At 36.8% G+C, this 19148-nt stretch overlaps 1 protein-coding gene across 5 annotated transcripts in view; it reads left to right on the forward strand.

Annotated features, from left to right (window-relative positions):
• TTC39B (tetratricopeptide repeat domain 39B) overlaps positions 1 to 12798 on the forward strand; it is a 70638-nt gene extending 57840 nt beyond the window's left edge. For 4 of the 5 annotated variants that reach the window (XM_027910209.1, XM_027910231.1, XM_027910202.1 and 1 more), the window contains 6 exons: positions 574 to 665; positions 957 to 1077; positions 2550 to 2661; positions 7435 to 7552; positions 10777 to 10893; positions 11973 to 12798. In XM_027910209.1, the coding sequence (XP_027766010.1) occupies positions 574 to 665; positions 957 to 1077; positions 2550 to 2661; positions 7435 to 7552; positions 10777 to 10893; positions 11973 to 12069 (657 nt within the window). In that variant the 3' untranslated portion in view covers positions 12070 to 12798. Of the gene's footprint in view, positions 1 to 573; positions 666 to 956; positions 1078 to 2549; positions 2662 to 7434; positions 7553 to 10776; positions 10898 to 11972 lie in introns of all 5 variants that reach the window. The other variant, XM_027910216.1, reaches the window with a different exon arrangement.
• Positions 12799 to 19148: the final 6350 nt, after the last annotated feature.

Raw genomic sequence — 19148 nt, forward strand, 5'->3', positions numbered from 1 at the left:
TGCATTATTGTCGTCTGTTCCTATCTAGGCTACAGTTTTATGATGTTTAATGAAAAAGGGGATACCTCCAAGTTCTGACAAAAGAGGAAGAGAATAGTATATTGAACATGAAGTGCAAATATCTTGAAAAGAATTATGGGTGTTTCTTTTTTTCTCTGGAAAACCTGATTATTAGACTTTCCTTGAATCAGTACTCGGATGTTTTCTTTTGGTTTTTTCAGGCATGTCTACATGTAATAGATCATATAGTAACAGTAATGGACTTTAGTATAGTTATGTCATTTAACCTCATCTCTTTAACAGTGGGTTGCATAATAAATTATCCTGTTCTTTGCAGGAGACACCTTTAACTTTCTGACTCACTAACTTAAAATATTAATAAATACATTGAAAATAAAATTATAGCATAAATCATGTGATAAAGGGAATGCTAGACTTTATAGTTCACCCTGCCTGAGAATTACTGGAAACACTTTGCTGCAGCAATTGGGATGAGAGATTTGAGTCCTTAGTGTACTGACTGAAAACAGCGCACTGGATGTGGTAATATGTTGCTATTTCTTTTTGAAATAGGCAATCTATGTATTCCAGAAGGCAGCAATTCTATGTATGCTTCCAGAGGATGATTTGAAGAAGACTGGTGAGGACATTGTGTCTTTATTCAGGTAAAAATTTATAAAGTAACTAGATGTGCAGTCTTTTTCTCCCATGTCTTTGTCTTGCGTGACTTACTTCCTGCCTATAATCATAAACTTTTCAGTTTTTCTCTTTACTTTTAGCATCAGAATATTTAATATGCTGTTCAGCAAACATACATTCTACAGCTGTGGTCTGAGTGATGTGGAACAATTTAAGATGTTATACTTCAGAGGCAAACAGTAAATCCTACTGAGTGAAATGAGATGAAATAAAAGTTACTTTATGTAATTTTTATTTTCCATTTTCCCTTCTTATAGACAAGTGGATGGTCTAAAACAGAGAATTGCAGGAAAATCTATCCCAACTGAGAAGTTTGCAGTGAGGAAAGCTCGACGCTATGCAAGTTCTCAACCAGTGAAGCTGATATTACCTGCCTTGGTATTTGTTCTTGCTTTCTTTTCACACTTTTCAAACAGAAAAGAAAGCAGTATACTTCATTGTAAAGGGTATTATGTGTCTGCATTTTATAATTATTTTTTTAAAAAAGTATGGCATTCATGCAATGGAATTTTTGTGAAATGTACTAGAGACTAGATTATGGTACCAACTAGTAGTAGTCCAAAACCAGAGCCAGATTTTTCACATGAAAGTTCAGTCATACAGAGAATTGGTTGCTGTTGCCACATGAGGCTAAAAGTTACCCTTCAGTTAGAAACCTGTGTTCATGCTATTAAGTTGGCAGGATTTCAGTCCTTGTCTTCTAGATTCATTAGGAAGTTAAGGAGTACTTCAGTACTTCTCTGTTCTTCTGATAAAAATGAAGAGTGGTGGTTGATTTTTGGTAAGACAGAACTAAGCATAGTGTATGGTTTACTGCAGTAAGCATAAATTAGACAGGACTGCAGAATTGAAACCAATCTACCATGATGTGGTCAATGGTGTCAATAACACTGCTTCAGAATTTTATAGAGCCAGCTCTTTTTCTCCCTCTTTAAATGCACATATTTACAGCACAAATACAAGTGCAAATATTTCAGCAATGTATTGTATCAGCTTCAGAATGACATTAGACTTCATATTTCAGGGGGGTAATTACAATTCAAATACAGTAGAACAAATTATAGTCCTTTTTGCGATGACTGAATGAAGATCTTGGCAAAGCTTCATATTGGTTAGCGTTGACTCTGTGTATTGTCTCATTCTCTTTTTGTTTTACAATGTGATAATGTATCAAACCAAGCATATTACTTACTATTGTACTGAAGCATCTGGGAAGCTTTGTGCCCAGAATTTGCCTTGGAGATTTTTAATCAGATTTTGTAGAAATTATATTAAAAGCATGTGTTGGATGTGCATACTGGAATCACATTTTTATCCGGAAAGCTGTATGTACTTCCAGTTTCACTCTACGGAGGGTAACAGTCTACAGATGAGAGCATCTATATATGTTAACACACGAGTGTGTGTTTGGGTACATGCATATAAATGTATACATCCCACACTCAAATGCATACCAAATTTACCTATAACTACTTTCAGCTGTTTCTCTAGTTCATATGGTAGAGGCCACAAACTGAACCTAAAATACACAGTTTTGTTGATGTGTTACGTGGGTGACAGTAATTTTCAAAGATTCTGAGAATACGTGATAGTAGGATCCATTAAAAAGGTGTCAAAACATTCAAAACTTAGAAACCCAGGTTAGCTTTGTCAACACACAGTCAAAGTAATTTTTCCTTTCCTATTTGTAGACCTTTTGTATTGTTTAAAGCTACTTTTTATAGGTTTTTTATATTCCAGAACAGTCTTATCATAAGTTCTCCTCAGTTAAATATTCATGCAATTCCATGATTTGTCCTACAGGTTTTTTTATTTGTTGATTTTTTTTCTTTCTTTCTTTTTTTGGTCAGGAAATGATGTATGTCTGGAATGGATTTGCAATTGTGGGCAAAAGATCAGACCTCACAGAAAACTTACTGGTAACAATTGAAAAAGAAGAAACTGCTCTACAAAATGAAACGAGTAAGTGATCGGTTAAGGTGATATTAGTAATCTGTAAGAAATGCTGACATTTTCCTGTGCTTCTGTTTACTAATATTCTGAGAAGAAAGTGTTGACTTGGGCAATGGGCCATTAAGTCTGGAGCCACGTGGAAGTTAGGAGTGGTTCTTCAATACGTTCTTTATCCGGCTTCATTGATGCTGTGGAAGAATACAGAAAACTCGAGGATATGAAGTTATTAGTAACAGAACATGGCTGGTTCTTGATAATTTGTTCCAGTCTCTGAGTGTTCTTGGAGCATAGTCCACTAATTTCTTAAATGTCTGAAAAATACTTTTTCTAAACCAATTTACACCACACTTAACTTTACCACAGAGGACACATACTGAGCAGAATATGACAAAGTATAAAAGATATGATGAAGTGCTATGCAGAACGAGTTTATTGGGGTTGTTTGATTGGTTGGTTTTCTACTTTGTGGGAAAATAAAACATGATTGCTAATTGTAAAATAAAACATACTTAACAATTAAACTTTGACCATAGCTTTTTGCATCTTGATGTATTTGAAGCATAGATGTTCAGGTTAATGTGTAGAGAATCAGCCCATAGCTTTCTCCTAAAATAATTTAAATTGCATTATTGCAACAGTTTTAGTGCATAAGTACCTGGTTTTATCAGGTGGGTGCTGTCATCTGTCATGTGAACTTTTTGGTAGAATTCTCTTTTGAGTTTTTCTCAAAAAACATGAAACTTTTTGCACATGAAACTTTTAAAATGATACCTCATTAATAATAATTTCTATTTAACCCAGATTTTAGTCACACTTATCAACGATTTAGCAAGTTTGTTTTAACCATGTGGCAAAACTTTAATTATGGTTCACAAAATGTATCTAAGTATGATTTACAGTATAAACGGAGGCGGTGCATAAAAAGTTATATAAGGACATAGAAGAAATACATAGTGGTGAAGTCTTGATAGTATAATAAACCAAATGAGAGTAACTTGGAAGGCCATTATTGAATTGGGTCCTTAACTTTTTTTATGGTCTCTGCAGAATCAATAGTGTGCCTCTTAAATCTCAAGTGGTTTGCCTTTTTTTTGCAGTTGTCATAATGAAACAAAAGTATAGTGATATGCAAGATATTTGCCAATGAAATAATGTTCCCATGAGTTCTGCATGGAGGGTTCTGACAGAACCTCTTGGGAATCCTGTGCTGTATCATGCAGAGGCTTGTGCTATAGATACTAATCAGCTGTAATTATAAAATAAAAGTCTTTTCAAAACGCTAAGTGGGGATGTACAAGGTACCAAAATAAAAGGGACAGAAATAAAACTTATGATTTTCTTGTGGAAATACGCTGTTTGCAAATACGATGTAATCTGTAAGCATGTATGCTTTCTGTGTCTTTTTTTAGTAATAACCTCAGCCAAATATAGTTGTGTTCTGGACTTTGCTTGTGTGACCCTGATTTGCTTTTAAAGATACGGACTCAGACAAGATAAAGACTCTGATTACCAGAATTGCTGATGAATTAAGACCCAAAGCAGAAGTGATTAAGGCTATTAGTAGAGTATGACAAGGTTACAATATTACTTTAAGAGACAGTTTTAAGTACTAGATAGTGTTGAATGACTACTAAAGTGTTGTAAAAAAGTGTGTTGATTATACACAAAGGTCATTTAGGGATTGAGACTTCTTAGAGAGGGCTGCTTTTACTTCATTTGCTTCACATGAATAGTCACAGCAAGGACTCTCTCAAGGATTGCAAGTAATTTTATGTTGTATAGAGCTGAAAATAGAGAGGGTAGAAGGAACAGAGGAAAGATAATAGAGATGTAGTTTTTCTTCTTTTTCCCCTCAGGATTTCTGGAAATCTTATTTTTCCTTTCTTGTAATTTATAATGTATAAAAAAAGGAATATGTAACTTCAAGAAAAATTCGTTCCATGTTTAGTAATTTGAATAGTGATACTTCCTCTGGTGCAGAGGACTGCAAGAAGATGGTTTTTCCAGGTTGATTGCAAAGTTGTCTGTACTAATACTGTGCCTTTGTTGTCATTTACTGTTTTGGTTTTGGCATGATAACTTCTATTCTTTTGGGAAATACCAGGGAGGTACTAGCTGTACTTGCTAAAGACTGGCAAGCCTTCACTGACATGAGTATGCGCCCTCAGTAATTTCAGTGAATAAGTCCTTCAAGAGAAGACACATGAATCCAATACCTTAGCCTAGCAAAGCAGACTACAGAGAATGCAAAGTACTTGCCCAGTGTGCTTCTGCATGCCGCTAAAAGTGCAGTCTGTGAGTTACTATCTATTGAGACTTTCTAGGTTTAAACACAGACAGAAATAAGCCTGAATGTAGTGATAAAGCACTTCTTTGAATCCTTCATGTGTTAGTCTTGCATGTTTCAGAGGTGTTTACGTAGGATTTCTTTGGCAGACTGTTAAGAAAAAAATTACCATGACCTTAGAGAGCTGGTAATTAGTTGTAAACAACATGATCTGAAGTGAGAGTGTTTTGCTTCCTGAATTGTTAAGTATGTGCTGCCATCTGTCTATCCATATGTGTTTTCTTTCCTTTCTTTTCCCTCCTTGCACACAGCAAATGCTGTAAACTAAGGGAACAGAAAAGGACCACACACGTTAAGTACATTTTGAATTGATTCAAAAACCTTCTTTCATCGGGTATTTTTAGTCCTATTGAAGGTAAAACTTTATTGAATTTCTCAAATGTTATACATTATACTGAGACTTCTTAATCATTAGAGATGATGGAATTACTATGGTTTCTTGAATTGGTACTGCAAAATAATGCTTCTGGAAAGCTCTGTAGGACAGAGTCATAGTGTGATTTAGTGCTTTTTCATATTACTGGTGCTACTGGAGGTCTGCAAGTGCTCTGTAACACAGTGTCGTGGTTTTGCCCAGTTGGCCAGCCCCTGGGGCTGAGGATGGTTTTGTCCAGGTAATTTCCGGACAAAAAGGCCAGTTAAAAATTCAGTGATGCCTTTGCTAATTACATCTTTAAGAAAACGGAAGAGAAGGTCTTGTTGCACAGTTAAAATTAGGGAGCAGCAGCCGTGTCGAAGAGCAGCGGGCCCGAACAGGGCCAGGCTCCCTTCTACTCTGGCTTGGGCCGGGGAGGGGGGGGCAAGTGCGGCACTGAAGCCTCCTTTCTCTCTTGTAAAAGAGTGAAGAAAAAAAAGTTTAAAAGAGTAACTACTTGGACAGAAACAGCTGCAGAGAAATTCCAGCGAGGAAATAAGGGACTTCCAAGGTCAAACCGGAGGAGAAAGAAGAACTGTGCAAAGGGGGGGCTTGTGTCTCCCCCTTTTTTGCTCTTTCCCTTCAGCAGGGAAAAGACTGAAAAAAATAAATCCCTGCTACCTGTAGGAGATTGTTGGGGTGAGGAGACCCCCCCATGCAGCTCACAGAGGAGTTTGTGGATGTACCGAAGAGAATCAAGACTTCATGAGAGGGACTGAAATGAGACAGAGTCCTGTTGAAGACTTTATGGCCCTTGAAGTGGATGATGCTTATGCCGGAGCAAGGACAGCTCGGATAAGTTAGGATCTCAATGAGAGATCCATGCTGCTGGTACTGGAAATTTGTGACCTTGAGAGAAACTCACGCTGGAGCGAGATGGCTCAAGTGAGATACTGGAAGCTGTGTGTGTGGATCCATACTGCTGTTGAAGATTTTATGACCCTGAGGGGAATGAAGCTTACGCTGGAGCAGAATGGCTTGGGTAAGCTTGGGATCCATGTGTGTGTGGATCCATACTGTTGTTGAAGATTTTGTGACCCTGACAAGACCTACGCTGGAGTAAAAGCGGCTCGGGTAGGGATGTTGGGATCCGTGTGTGTGTGGAATCCATGCTAGACCCATGCCGAGAAGTCTATCAAGGACTGTTTTCCCATGGGGAGGGACCTCCGTAGGGAAACAGGGGTGAACTCTTAAGCCATTATCCCCTGTAACCCTGTGGAAGAAGATCCATAGCAAGCAAGTGTCCCCTTTTAAGCCTATGGAAGGAAGACCCTTCAAGACCTGGGTAACCCCCAGCCTTTGGTCTTAGCCCAGGAGGGGGGTAGGCCCAGCCCTGGAGGCCAACACAAAGCGAGAGAGAGAGAGATGAAAAAGTTCCAACTGCGACGAGAGTACTGCTGCAGAATTACTACAGAGAGAGCTGGAATTCCGAGAATGGAGAATGCGATTGCTTCTCCTCTTTGGACTGGTATAAAGGGGGGAGGAGTATTTCTGTACGTACATAGCACTTTTACCTAAGTAGAATTATTGTAGGTATAGTTCTTTAGTAGTTTTTATTTGGTTAGTAATAAATGTTCATATTATTTTCCCCAAATCGTGTCTCTTTTGTCTGCATAAACCTTCTCTCAACTAGTAATAATTGTGTGTGGGGTGTAAAAGCAAATTGACCCAGAGAAAAACCACAACACACAGGAAGCTATTAAGATAGTGTGGTGGTTCCTATCCCACTGTAGGTTTAGATGTTACAAGTACAGAAATCTTTAATGCCAGTCTGTGCCTGTTTGTTGGTTGTTTCAATTTCTTCTTATTTTATGACTCTCTTTAAAGAGGAAAATGCAGGTGTTGTGGACACATCTTCTTTAGTAGACATTTTAAATTGTGCATGAAGGTTTTGTATATTTTGAGGTATAAAACATAAGAAACAACGTCCTGAGTCTGAATACATATTCCCTACTGAAAATCTAATTTTCCTTTTCACAATGTCTTATACTTAATTGATCTATCTTGCTTTTCTTGTTAGATCACAATGAGTATTATATAGATGACGTGTGCATGCTGCAGCTACTGAAAGGCCTCTGTCTGAAACACTTGGGAAGACTCATGCAAGCTGAACTGTGTTTCAGTAAAGTAATTCAGAGGTAAAAAAGTAACAGAAATATATTTCAACCTTTACATTTTATAGCTTTTGGTGGAATTTCTGATACTCTGTAGAAACTGTGATGTTAGAATTTTGTATAATTTTCAACATCCTTTTAAGGATCTGAAATTAAAATATCTCTGAAAGTAGTCATAGAACCACAAAACTTTGCTAGTATTTTTCTGTAGCAATGTAGCATTTATATAGCTTTATATATGTGGTGTTTTAGACCACATAAATCAAACTGCTGGGTAACACATCCAAATGCATTTAGAATTGTATTTGCAGAACTGTCGGTAAGTAAAGATAATTCACTTAGGTTTCCTGGGATTTTTTTCAGGATTTAGTGCTTTAGTAGTCAATGCTTTCCCATGTAGATGAGAAGTTGTTGTTGCTGCATGTTTCAGCTGAAAACTTGATTTTCCTGTGTTACAGATTTATTAAATACTTTAGGTGTCAGATCCTTATCTCCTGTAGTAAGTTCTCATTGTAAAACATGAGTCATATGCTGGTTGTAGTTGTAAACTTTTAATAGGTTTTAAAGTATTTGGGCTGAAAAAGCGTTTTTACGTGAGCAGTTTTTCTAACAAGTAATTTACAAAATTTAATACTTTAGGCGTATTTGTTATTTATAATTCTACTGTATGCTTTAATTTTCTTTCCATCTTGTTTTCTTTTACCATTTTTAAGATCCCATGTGAGTTTAGTCAAACACTTTGCAAGTTACAAGGCAGTGGGATATGATTGCTTGCAAGTTAAAGGAATGGTATTTATGGAAAATCTTGTTCCAAAGGTAGTTGGCAATGTACAGGCTTTCAGAGCTGAGATATTAAAAAAAAATCTAAAGACAACAGTTGTTCATAAAGTGTTTTGCGTGGGGAGTAGGAGAAGGTTTCTGGTAAATTAAATACATTGTGTTCAGCTTTGCTTTCTGCATATCTAGGGCTGCTACAGTGTTTTAAGACTGTTCCTCACATCAGCAGTCCCCCTGCTCAAAGACGTGCTTTCTCATCAAGGCTTATCTTGATGGATGAGGTGCCTCTGTAGAAGTGCTGCTGAAAATGTTGAAAGCTTTCCCAGTACTTGTTAAGAACTTTTTTGTTCTGCAGTATTGGTTGATGTTATTCTGTCCAGATAAGAATCAGATTCAATTGTAAAAGGCACAGGAAAGGCCAAAATACGTGATAATCTTCTTCACCTTGTTCTCTAGTGGCAAGATCAGGAGTCTGAGATCCATGAAACCTGTGGGGAAGTCTGGAACAAGGAACAATTACCCTTGCTGAAGGAGGGTAAGGTTAGGAAAAGCATGAACAGACTAGGCCTATATATGTCCATGGCAACTGGATGTATCGAAGTACGCAGGACATTAGCATATATCCATGAGTGCTGAGGGAGCTGGCCAATGTCATTGTGGCACCATTATCTTTGGAAGGTCATGGCATTTAGGGGAAGCTCATGGAGACCAGAAGGAAACAAAGGTCACCCCTATCTTTAAGAAGGGCAAGAAGGAGGATCTGGGAAACCTCAGGCAAGTCAAATCCTCATCAGTCCCTGGCAAGGTAGAGTAGTCAGAATGGATTTATGAAAGCGAAATAATACTTAATCATCCTTATAGTCTTCCACAATAAGATGAATGACTCAGTAGATGGTGGGCACTCTTTATCTTGGCTTTAGAAAGGTTTTTAAGAGTCTCCTATGTCACCACAAAGAAACTGACCGAAATCTCAACTAGATGAGTGGATGATGAGGTGGGCTGAAATCTGACTGAACTGCTGGTTTTGAAGAGCTGTGATAAGCAGCGTGAAGTCACCAGTGGAGAAGTGCAGAGTTCATTGCTGGGGCCAGTAGTTTTTAACATCATCATTAAGAAGCTGATGATGGAACAGAATCAAGCAAGCTCAGCAAATGTGCTCTTGATACAAAGTGGGAGGGAGTAACTGATAAGCCAGAGGGGTGTGCGGCCATTCAGAGCAACCTGGGCAGGTTGGAGGAATGGGCTGCCAGTAGTATAATGAAGTTCCAAAATGGGAGGTGTCATTTCCAGCCTCTGGGGAGCAATATCCCCATGCACCAGCACAGGGGCTGACTTCTTGGAGAGCAGCTTGTCAGAAAATGACTCAGGAATCTGGGGTGTCATATTCCGCCTGGAGGTGACTATGAGCCAGCAATGTGCCTTTGCAATGAAGTGTCCTGAGTTGCATTAGGAAGACTGTCCTCAGGAAGTCATGATAATGATCCTCCTCCCATCTCAGCACTGGGGAGCCCACATGCGGAGTACTGTCTCTAGAGTTGGACTTATTTGTACGAGAGGCATGTACGCACTGGAACAAGTCTAACGATGATTACAGGATTAAAGCATCTGTCATATAAGAAAAAACTGAGAGAGCAGGGAGTGTTCAGCCTAGAGAAGGGAAGACCTAAAAGAGTGTGTAAGATGGAGGGAGAGAGAGAGAGGGAGAGAACTCTCCTCAGTGGTTCCCAGTGATGGAACAAGAGATAACAGGCAGGAACTGAAATACAGGAAATACTGTTTGAACATAAGGGTGTGGGTTTTGGTTTGTTTTAATTTACTGTCAAGTTGGTCAAACATTAGCTCAGGTTACCTAGAGAGACTGTGGAGTCTCCATCCTTGAATATATTTGAAAGTTTGATGGCCACAGTCCTGGACAGTTTGCTGTTGTATGCCTTACTTTGATCAGGGGATTGGATTGGATGATCTTCAGGGATGCCTAACAGCCACAGTAATTCTGAAAATTTCTTGTGTTGAGGAAAAGTTGAATTTTCTTACTTCTCTGCAGTTTATTCAGACAAGCTAGAGTAAAGCAGTCTTAATTTTGTGTGTGGAAACAAAGTATTTGTATTATACTGCATAACCTAAAGAATATTTTTGTCTCAGGGTAGGGCTTTGTATGGTTGGGGGTTTTTTTGAACTATACATCACATCAATAGGATCTTAGTTTTATGTTTGTTGTAGCTTGGGTAACGTATGACAAGGCAAAAGTGAGGTAGGAAAGATAAATTTTTACTCCTACAAGGTCACATTGGCAGTATTTTACATCAACTGTGTACAGGTATAATTACATGTACAGAGCTAACGAGTAAAAAAGATTACGAAGCATTTTCTCTGGCGACATGTTCTTAGAGGCAGTGATTGCATTTAGAAATTAACTGCTTGCTTGAGACAAGGTTGTAAGTAACCATTTCTGTGTTTTTCTGATTTTCTAGTGAGAAACAAATAAAATATGATAATTACTTGGTGCCGTTCACCCTATATGAATTGGGTCTTCTGTACAAACAACAGGATGAGAGAGAAAAAGCAATAAGATACATAGAAACTGCAAAGTAAGTGGATTTTTTTTTGCCATCACCCTGTAAATTAAGAATAGCTGAATATTTGTGGCAATGAAGGTGTGTGGTTTCTTTCCTGACAGCTTCTTTGCAAAATACAAGTCATTATAAATCTGTGTTCTTGGTTTGAAGATCTTGTCTGGTATAGTTGAATTTTGCATTTTCATGAAACTCTCTCCTTCAGACACAGTGTAGACAGAATCAAAAAATGACAGTATGAAGGGAAAAATGTTTCCTTTTCATTTGGGCTTCAGGGATGCTGAAGCTCCACTGCATGCATGGGGTGGAGCTGGAGAGTCCAAAGAAAGGATCTGTACCATCTGTCCCAGAGAGCAGCTGTGAGGCCTAAACCTGCTGTGCTAAAGGTGTTAGTAGAAGTAGATTAAAAGCCAGTACACGTCTGATCACACCCCTTTTCCCTTTCACGTCCTGTCACAGAAGACCAGCTGAAGCTAAATTTACTGTAGAGCAGCATGTTTGCATCATCTGTAGATTGTAGTATGGGGTAGAATGTCCCTCGTGTGTATAGAGAAGCATGCCAGTCATGCAATAGTGTTGCAAACATGAGTTAGAAACAAAAGCTTTTTAGAAGCATAGTTTTTTGTCCACTGCAGTTTGTACTTGCTTTTGGGTTTTTTTCTGGGGACGGGGGAGGATGTGGGATGGGGGGTACATTTACATAATGTGATTTCTCTGTGTTTTATAACTCTGGCTGAGTTGTGTTTTATGCAGAACATACACTTTCAGTTAACAGCCTTACTTTTCTGTAGTATTTTGGCTTGTCTTTGTACAACAACCTTCAGTAATTGAGAGGACTCTTAAAAGGATCAAAATAAGTGAAAGTGATGTAAAACATGGGTTCAGTTTATCAGGACAATTTTTTGTACTGATACAAGGCTTCTCTGCTCAGTTTGTGGATGAAGCTTTGAATGTCTCGTAACTCTTATCTGTGTCAACCTCTGTTTCCTCTTGAAGGAACGAAGGCTGTAAACTTTGGTACTTCCCTGCATGTGTGAAGTAGAAATAATCTAGTTTAAACATATTTTTCTTTAAATAATTTGTATGTTTTGCAGAAACAACTACAAAGAATACTCTATGGAGTCCAGGTTGCACTTCAGAATTCATGCAGCACTTGACAGCTTGAAGGCTTCACCTGCTTCAACACCTTGAATGAGGAGGGATGCTTTTCTTGCATACAATAAATAGCCTACACAATCTTTTTGCAATCTTTTTTTAATCATAGAAAAGAACATAATGATTGTTTTCTGTCATTTCTGATTTGATGTATATAATTCCTATAGACTTCATTTTCTGTATAGCGCCTGCACTATATCTACTTGCTATTTTAAAGAAGACCTTATATTTTGTTTGATAAAAATAATTTAATATTTGACTTGAATGGGGGATATTTTAAAATTGATGGTGCAATAAAGTTTAATGCGACCACTATTTTTTTATATGAGAACAGATGCTGGTTATGCAGTAGAACTGGTAATAATTTCAGCGTTTTTTGAAAGTTTGATTTTCTGCTGTACACTTGAGACCTTTTTGCCTCTGGAATAAAAAAGCAGATAACCTTACCCGCATTTGGCATAAGCTGTTCTGAGAATTGTGTTCCAGAGCAAAAAATTTGTCATCTTTGACTTAATTTCATTTTGGGAACAAAATGAACCTGTCTAAAGTGCAATATTTTTGCATTGTCAGATGAAGCTAATCAGGGCTACAGTTACAATGTCTTTGTAGGTCTGTTTCACTCAAAGTAAGTTCTTACAGGGGATATTTTCCAGTCATATAAAAGCATGGCTACCAGTGACATTAAGAGATCATTCTATATCCTTGTTCTGAAGCAGAATCAACAGTCTTCAGTTGTTCCTGACATACATGTTTAACTTTACCAATGTAAAAAAAAAAAAAGAAAGGTTGCACTGAGAGCATTCGTTTTGCAACTTACATAGGTTGTTTTTCCCAGTGGGAAAAGACTGGGAAATTTTGCCTGGTGTCTACCCCAAATAATTTTTGGTACAACTGAAACTATTTTTTTTCCCCCTTTTCCCTGTCATAGACTTGGAGAAAGCATTGTTCTTTTTCCTTTTTGAAACAATCTTTTAGTAGATAAAGACTAGCACCCTTTTTGGTATTCTCTGTTCTTGAATACCAACAAAAATAAATAAATAAATAAAAAATTGGGGAATATATGTCTTTTCCTAATTATGGGAATAACTCATATTATTGGAAGTTAATTGTACATCAAAAAGGGAATCCACTTTTAAAATTTGTGTTAAGAAAACACATATATTCTACTCTAATTTCTACTAAAAATATGTAGTAAAATTGAGATATTTATAAGTGCATGCATTTTCCTTTTCATGATAATAAGGGAATAGCCATATCAAATTGAATTTCTGATTTCTTTAGATATGCAGATTCTATTTTTAAAAATAAGAATATATTTGATTTTAATTTAAGTATACACCCAGTAATTGTTGTTTCACTAGTTACTACAAAACTTGTCCATTTCCATGTTTTATCAATACCAGTATATTTACTTCTGCCTGTAAATTCGTAATAACTGTGCTCATGTATGTGATTCGCTGCCCTTAACTCCCATCTAAGAAAAAATGGGACAAAAGAAATAGGTGAAAAGTATATCTTTAGTAAATTACTAACTGAAGTTCTTAATTAAGCAGTTAATGTAATGTAAATGCAGTCATTATTTTAAGTGACTGAGAGCACAACTTTCTTCCATGACTATAAATAACTGGGTCATTTGATTGCTTATAATTCTGTAATACAGTGGCATACTTACAGGTCAAGTAAAGGGTTTAAAAATATTAGCTTAATAAACATTATGGGTCTTTCAAAGTGGAAACCTGATCCAAAGTCTGTTTTTTTCACTGGTTTGGATTTGTGCCTATTGTAAATGTGTAACTAAGTTATTGTGTAAAATTATACACATATAGGTATGAAGCTTAGATACCTGGGCCACTGAAGCACTGATAAAATAAGCATGCTTATTTAAAACATATTCTACTGACTGTAGCTAAAGTACAAAATAGAGATTAGCATATGCTGCCAATTGACTTCTCTAATTATTTGTCCTTTTATACATGTCTGATTGTAAGATATAGTCATCCTAAACAGAAAATACTTTTAACACATTGATGGGCGTTTACATGTGCAGTTTAGGATTACTTTGGCCTGGTCTGATTATTGGATATTGGCAGTCAGATGAGACTGCTTCGATTTCCTGTGGAAAGTGGTGGAAACAGTTGCCGGTAAAACTTCCATAATTTGTGTTTCAAATAGTAATTCACTCTACAGAAGAGTTAGAACTGGGACTACTCCCAGGATGGAGCATGAAGTAGTTTCTGATCTCTGGTTCTTCTTGAGAGTGTCTTCCAGTTAGTATTTCCATGGTGTTTTTTTGAAAATTCAGTACAAAGTGTCATGTCACAGTGTACTTTCTTCCATAGGTAATGTCACTGACTGAAGGGAGACTAAAAACAACTTTGTTTTCTTCGATTCAACCTTCTGAAGTCAATATTATTGCCCTGTGTATGTTACACTTAGTTTGTTAAGTACTGTTTAGAGCTTGTCTCCTTTTCTGTGCTGTGGTTCCAAACTTTGTTAGAAAAATTGATTGATGAGGTTCCTTAGCTTTAGGCTTTATTCTGGACATTTTTTTCCCAACTTACTAACAGTATGTGTCAGAGTGATTTTTAACCCTTCACCTTAAGTAGGTCTCCATAGAGCTGTAAGAGATGCTTCGATTTCCAAATGCTGCAGAAACGTGTGTCTCCCCTACACAGTATGTCACTGGTGCAGAATTATTTAGGACATTATGTCTGAGTTAAGTGATCTGTGACTAAGAGTTCAGACAAAAGGTCTTGTGGGTTTTTTTGGTTTGTTGGTTTGGTGTTTTTGTAGGGGGTTTTTTGTTTGTTTGCTTGTTTGTTTCAATCTGCTGAGTACTGTACTGGGCCTTAAATATAGCTCTAATCTAGTCTTAACTGCTCTTTATAATCTTCACCTCACTTGCTTATCTTCGTGGGAATTTTGAATATTGTGCTGAGACTTTGAAACTGAGCAAAGCATTTACCTATGATGCTATAGCCTCTATCAATAATACTAGGAATTATAATATATACAAGAGCAAATTTTATTTGTTAGTTTAGGCAAGCAAGGCTAAACTTACATAGATAGATTATGACAAAAGGTCATTTACATCTTTTTGATAATAGATGTATATTTTTTTTAAGGTAAGCAATAATAAATTAGCCTGGTTTTATGACAAAGCTTCTCTTTGAATAAAAGTTGCCTACTTAGAAACTATTACAAAAAACTTCTTGTCTGTGCATATAATTTAAATGTTAATCTGTTGATGAAAGATCACTGTACAATGGTTTTTATGTCCTTGCTCGTCAGTTTTTAACAAAAATTGGAAAAAAATGCATGTCAAAAGAAAGCTGATGCAAGATTGTTACATATGTGTTCTAATACACAGCTGTATGTAGCACTTTATGGCCAGAAAAATGTACAATAATCAGATCTTGTTTTGCTTCTAAATTGCCTTGCAAAGTAGTATGTAAAAGAAGTAATTTCTTATAACAAATTCAACTTAGACTTTGCAATTATTTAATTACTAATCTTAATGTTTCATGTATTTTTGTTTCTGTATATTCTTACACTGCATAGTTCAACAAAGAATGTTTATATTTGCTCTGGTGCTGCAGTTTTTTTGCTTCTAAACTACTGAGTTTTGCATATGTTCATATCTGGTACTTGAGTAAATAATGAGGTCAGAATAACAGAGGATGATGAATGAAGTATGTTCTGGTTTGAAGAGCATGTAGAAATGTTCACTGTGATGCATTGGAATGGATTCTCGCTTCAGAAGAATAAATCACATTATGCTTGTGCTACCGAGTGCTGAATGAGGCACTGTATTCTAGTTGTACATAAAGAACCTTCAGCTGAGATTTATCAAAGCAGTATCAACAAAAAAATTGAGTTTAAACATGCTGTCTTGGGAATAGAGCTCTCTTTATACAACCTGTCTAGGCTGAGAGGTTGTACAAAGCCAGCAAGGTCTATGAGGAAATAAAAGAGTCTTTTGAAATAGATATAATAAATATAAAATAAGCCGTTTTAATCTTAGTTTCTCACCAGTGATAAAATAATACTTTTGAATGATATGGAATACGTGAGTAATTAATAATTGACTCACTCTCTTACTAGTTATTTAATTAAATTCTATTTAATTAAAGGGGACTATATAGGGGACTATACCTAATATACTTCTAGCATTCTTTTAAAATCCCAACATTAAAAAAAGGTAAAAAAAAAATCTTTTTACATGTGTGCAGGGCTTGATTCAGCAGTTAAAAGAAGTAAATGTTCAAAGTTATTTTTCAATATGGCATGGCATTAAATGTTTCCATAGTTGCACAAAATTTTACCTGATGCTTCCCAGCAAATAGGTCAGCTAAATTACCGTGGTTTGAACTATCAGTATGGTACTTATCATAAGAACAGTAGAGAGAGAGTTGGTATCTTAGCTCACAGAGAAGCTAAGGCATGCCTGCAGAATGCTAATTTACTCTCCGTTACTAGGCATACTATAGTCCAGAATAAAACCTTTATAGCTAGATTAGAGTGTTTGCAGAGTATTGAATAAAGGAAGCACATTGAATAGAAAAAGAAGACACACTGAAGAAAGTTATAAACGCAAAAATAAAAACTACATCTGCATTCATGCAGCTGCTTGACAGAAGTTGTACATTTATAACTAAGCTATAATCATCTGATCAGCTCAGCCCTTGGACTTCCTATATTCCAGCCATCACAAAGGTATATCAGTGGTATTGGGACCTTACCTTTGTTCTTTTTGTTATGGGGTTTTTGTTGTATTGTGTTTTCTGCCCCCCCCCCCCCTTTTTTTTTTTTTTTATCTTCTCATTGGTTGATTGGTTTTGTTTTGCTTTTATTTTGATGCTGGTGTTTTGGGGGTTGTGGATTTTTGGTTTTCTTGGTTGTTGTGGGTTTTTTGTTTGTTTCTTATCTTGCAATTTACCCAGTTTTTAATTGGTTTTGTAGGACAGCTTCATAAAAGAAATTTAAACATTGTGGCTCTGAACTTTACAGCTGGTAGAAGAGTAACCTCTGGGCTAAGAAAAATTGGAGTCTATGCTTAGTATAGCAAATTCAGTATTTAGTGAGTGCAAAATTGAATATTTTCCTTTTTGTAGAAGTGTAAGCATGCACTTCCAGTCTTTGGAGAAGCACATGTCAGCTAATAATCCTAGCTAGGAATGCCTTCCTAGGTTTAGTCACTCATTTAAAGAGAGAACTTCTTCGAACACATTGGCAGTAGGAAATGTCTCTTGTCTGTGTCAGGTTTTGTACCATGAAAATCATAGAGCATCTAAGCTGAGTGAGCCATATTCACTACCCACCTCACTGAGGCCGTATTATGAAGAATACTGAGTGTTGATGTCATGGGACTGTGTGGGAAAAATTAAGGTTTTACTAAAATCCCACTTTAAAGGTTAATGGTCTTATCTACTTGAGGAGGTAAATGTGGTTCTCAAAACTCCTTATTGTCAAGTGGATATAAAACTTTATAAGGAGAACTTTTTTGAGATGCTTAAATGACCTCTTCAGAATCTACAATCAGGGTGGAAGGATATGTAAAATTAGGTTAATGCTACTTATATAGCTTATGTTAGGCTTAACTTGTTCCAGAGCATTAGGAGATTTTCAGAATTAAACTTGATTGTAAAAGAGGGGGCACTATGAGTTTAAACATGCTTTTATTTTCAATACAATTTTGCTCAAGGTGATAGAACTTATGTCTAGGCAAAACACAGTGTCTAAAGAGGCTGAGATACAGATATAAAACTTTCATTCGTAACACCCAGCCCACCTTAATTAGATTTTTTTATGCCTCTTATGTTTATAGTATACATTCTCAAGCCTTACTTGGAAAAGATTCTTGGCTTAAATGTTTCTCCACATTCTAGCCACATCAATAAAATTGCTTCCAATCCATCTGTATTACTTTTCACATAAGAAGATAGGAAGAAGCTTAGTTTATTCTAGTGAATAATACTAATAATACCAGAATTATTGTGTCTATTGCATAATGAATCTTTGAAGTAGAAGCTGCTTTAAATCAGATTCTTGTGAGCTGAAAGAAAAGGGCTGAAAGTGGAATGTGTTGTGAGGAGTTCAGGATATCTGTATAAGATCATGGTTAAAATGGGACTTTTCTTTAAATGCAATGTACTATGAAGGCCAATGACAATCCAAATGTTTTAGCCTCTTGTGAATATGACAGAATTTACAGGCTCATTTTTCTACAAACTAAGATTTTAATAATTTAAGCAGAAGGAAATAAGCCTTGCCTGAAAAATAAAACCTGCAACCCAAAAGACTGTATGCTGTTGAGTTATAGCAGTCACTGTCTTTTAAGGAAATCTGAGGAAGAGCTAGATAAGCTAGTGTGCAGTTCTGGATACATCTGGTAAGTGAAAAGTTACTTATCATACAATGTTAAGGGTTGAAAAGGATCTTAAAAGATCATCTAGATCCATCTGCCCCCTACCATGGGCAGGGACAACTCCCACTAGACCAGGTTGCTCAAGCCCTTGTCCAACCTGGCTTTGAATATTGCCTCCCCAGGCAACCTCTTCCAGTGTCTCACCACCCTCACAGTAAAGAATTTCTTCCTAATATCATGCCTAAATTTCCTCTCCTTCAATTTTTACCCATTACTGCTTGTCCTATCTCTGCAGTTCCTGATGAAGAGTCCCTCTACAGCTTCCCTATAGGCCCCTTTCAAATACTGGAAGACTATGAGGTCCACGTGGAACCTTCTTTTCTCCAGGCTGAACAACCCCAACTCTCAGCCTATCTTTTTAGAGGAGGTACTTCAGTCCTCTTGTCAAATTTGTGGCTCTTCCTCCTCATGCTCCAATGGTTCCATGTTATTCTTACATTGGGAGCATCAGAGCTGGATGCATCACTCCAGGTGGGGTGTCACCAGACATAGATAGACGGAATCACCTCTTTTGACCTGCTGGTCACACTGCTTTTGATGCAACCCAGGATGTAGTTGGCTTTCTGGGACTAGCTCAGCGTGGGTTCCTGTTGAGTTTTCCATCAACCATCACCCCCAAGTCTTTATCTGCTGATTTCTTTATTGATATCTCTGGGAGCTTTGGAGTCAAGCAATCTAATTAAATAAA

Source organism: Empidonax traillii, unplaced genomic scaffold, assembly GCF_003031625.1.
Source record: "Empidonax traillii isolate 1590-97213 ecotype Southwest subspecies unplaced genomic scaffold, ASM303162v1 scaffold28:size2823434, whole genome shotgun sequence".
Classification (NCBI taxonomy): domain Eukaryota; kingdom Metazoa; phylum Chordata; class Aves; order Passeriformes; family Tyrannidae; genus Empidonax; species Empidonax traillii.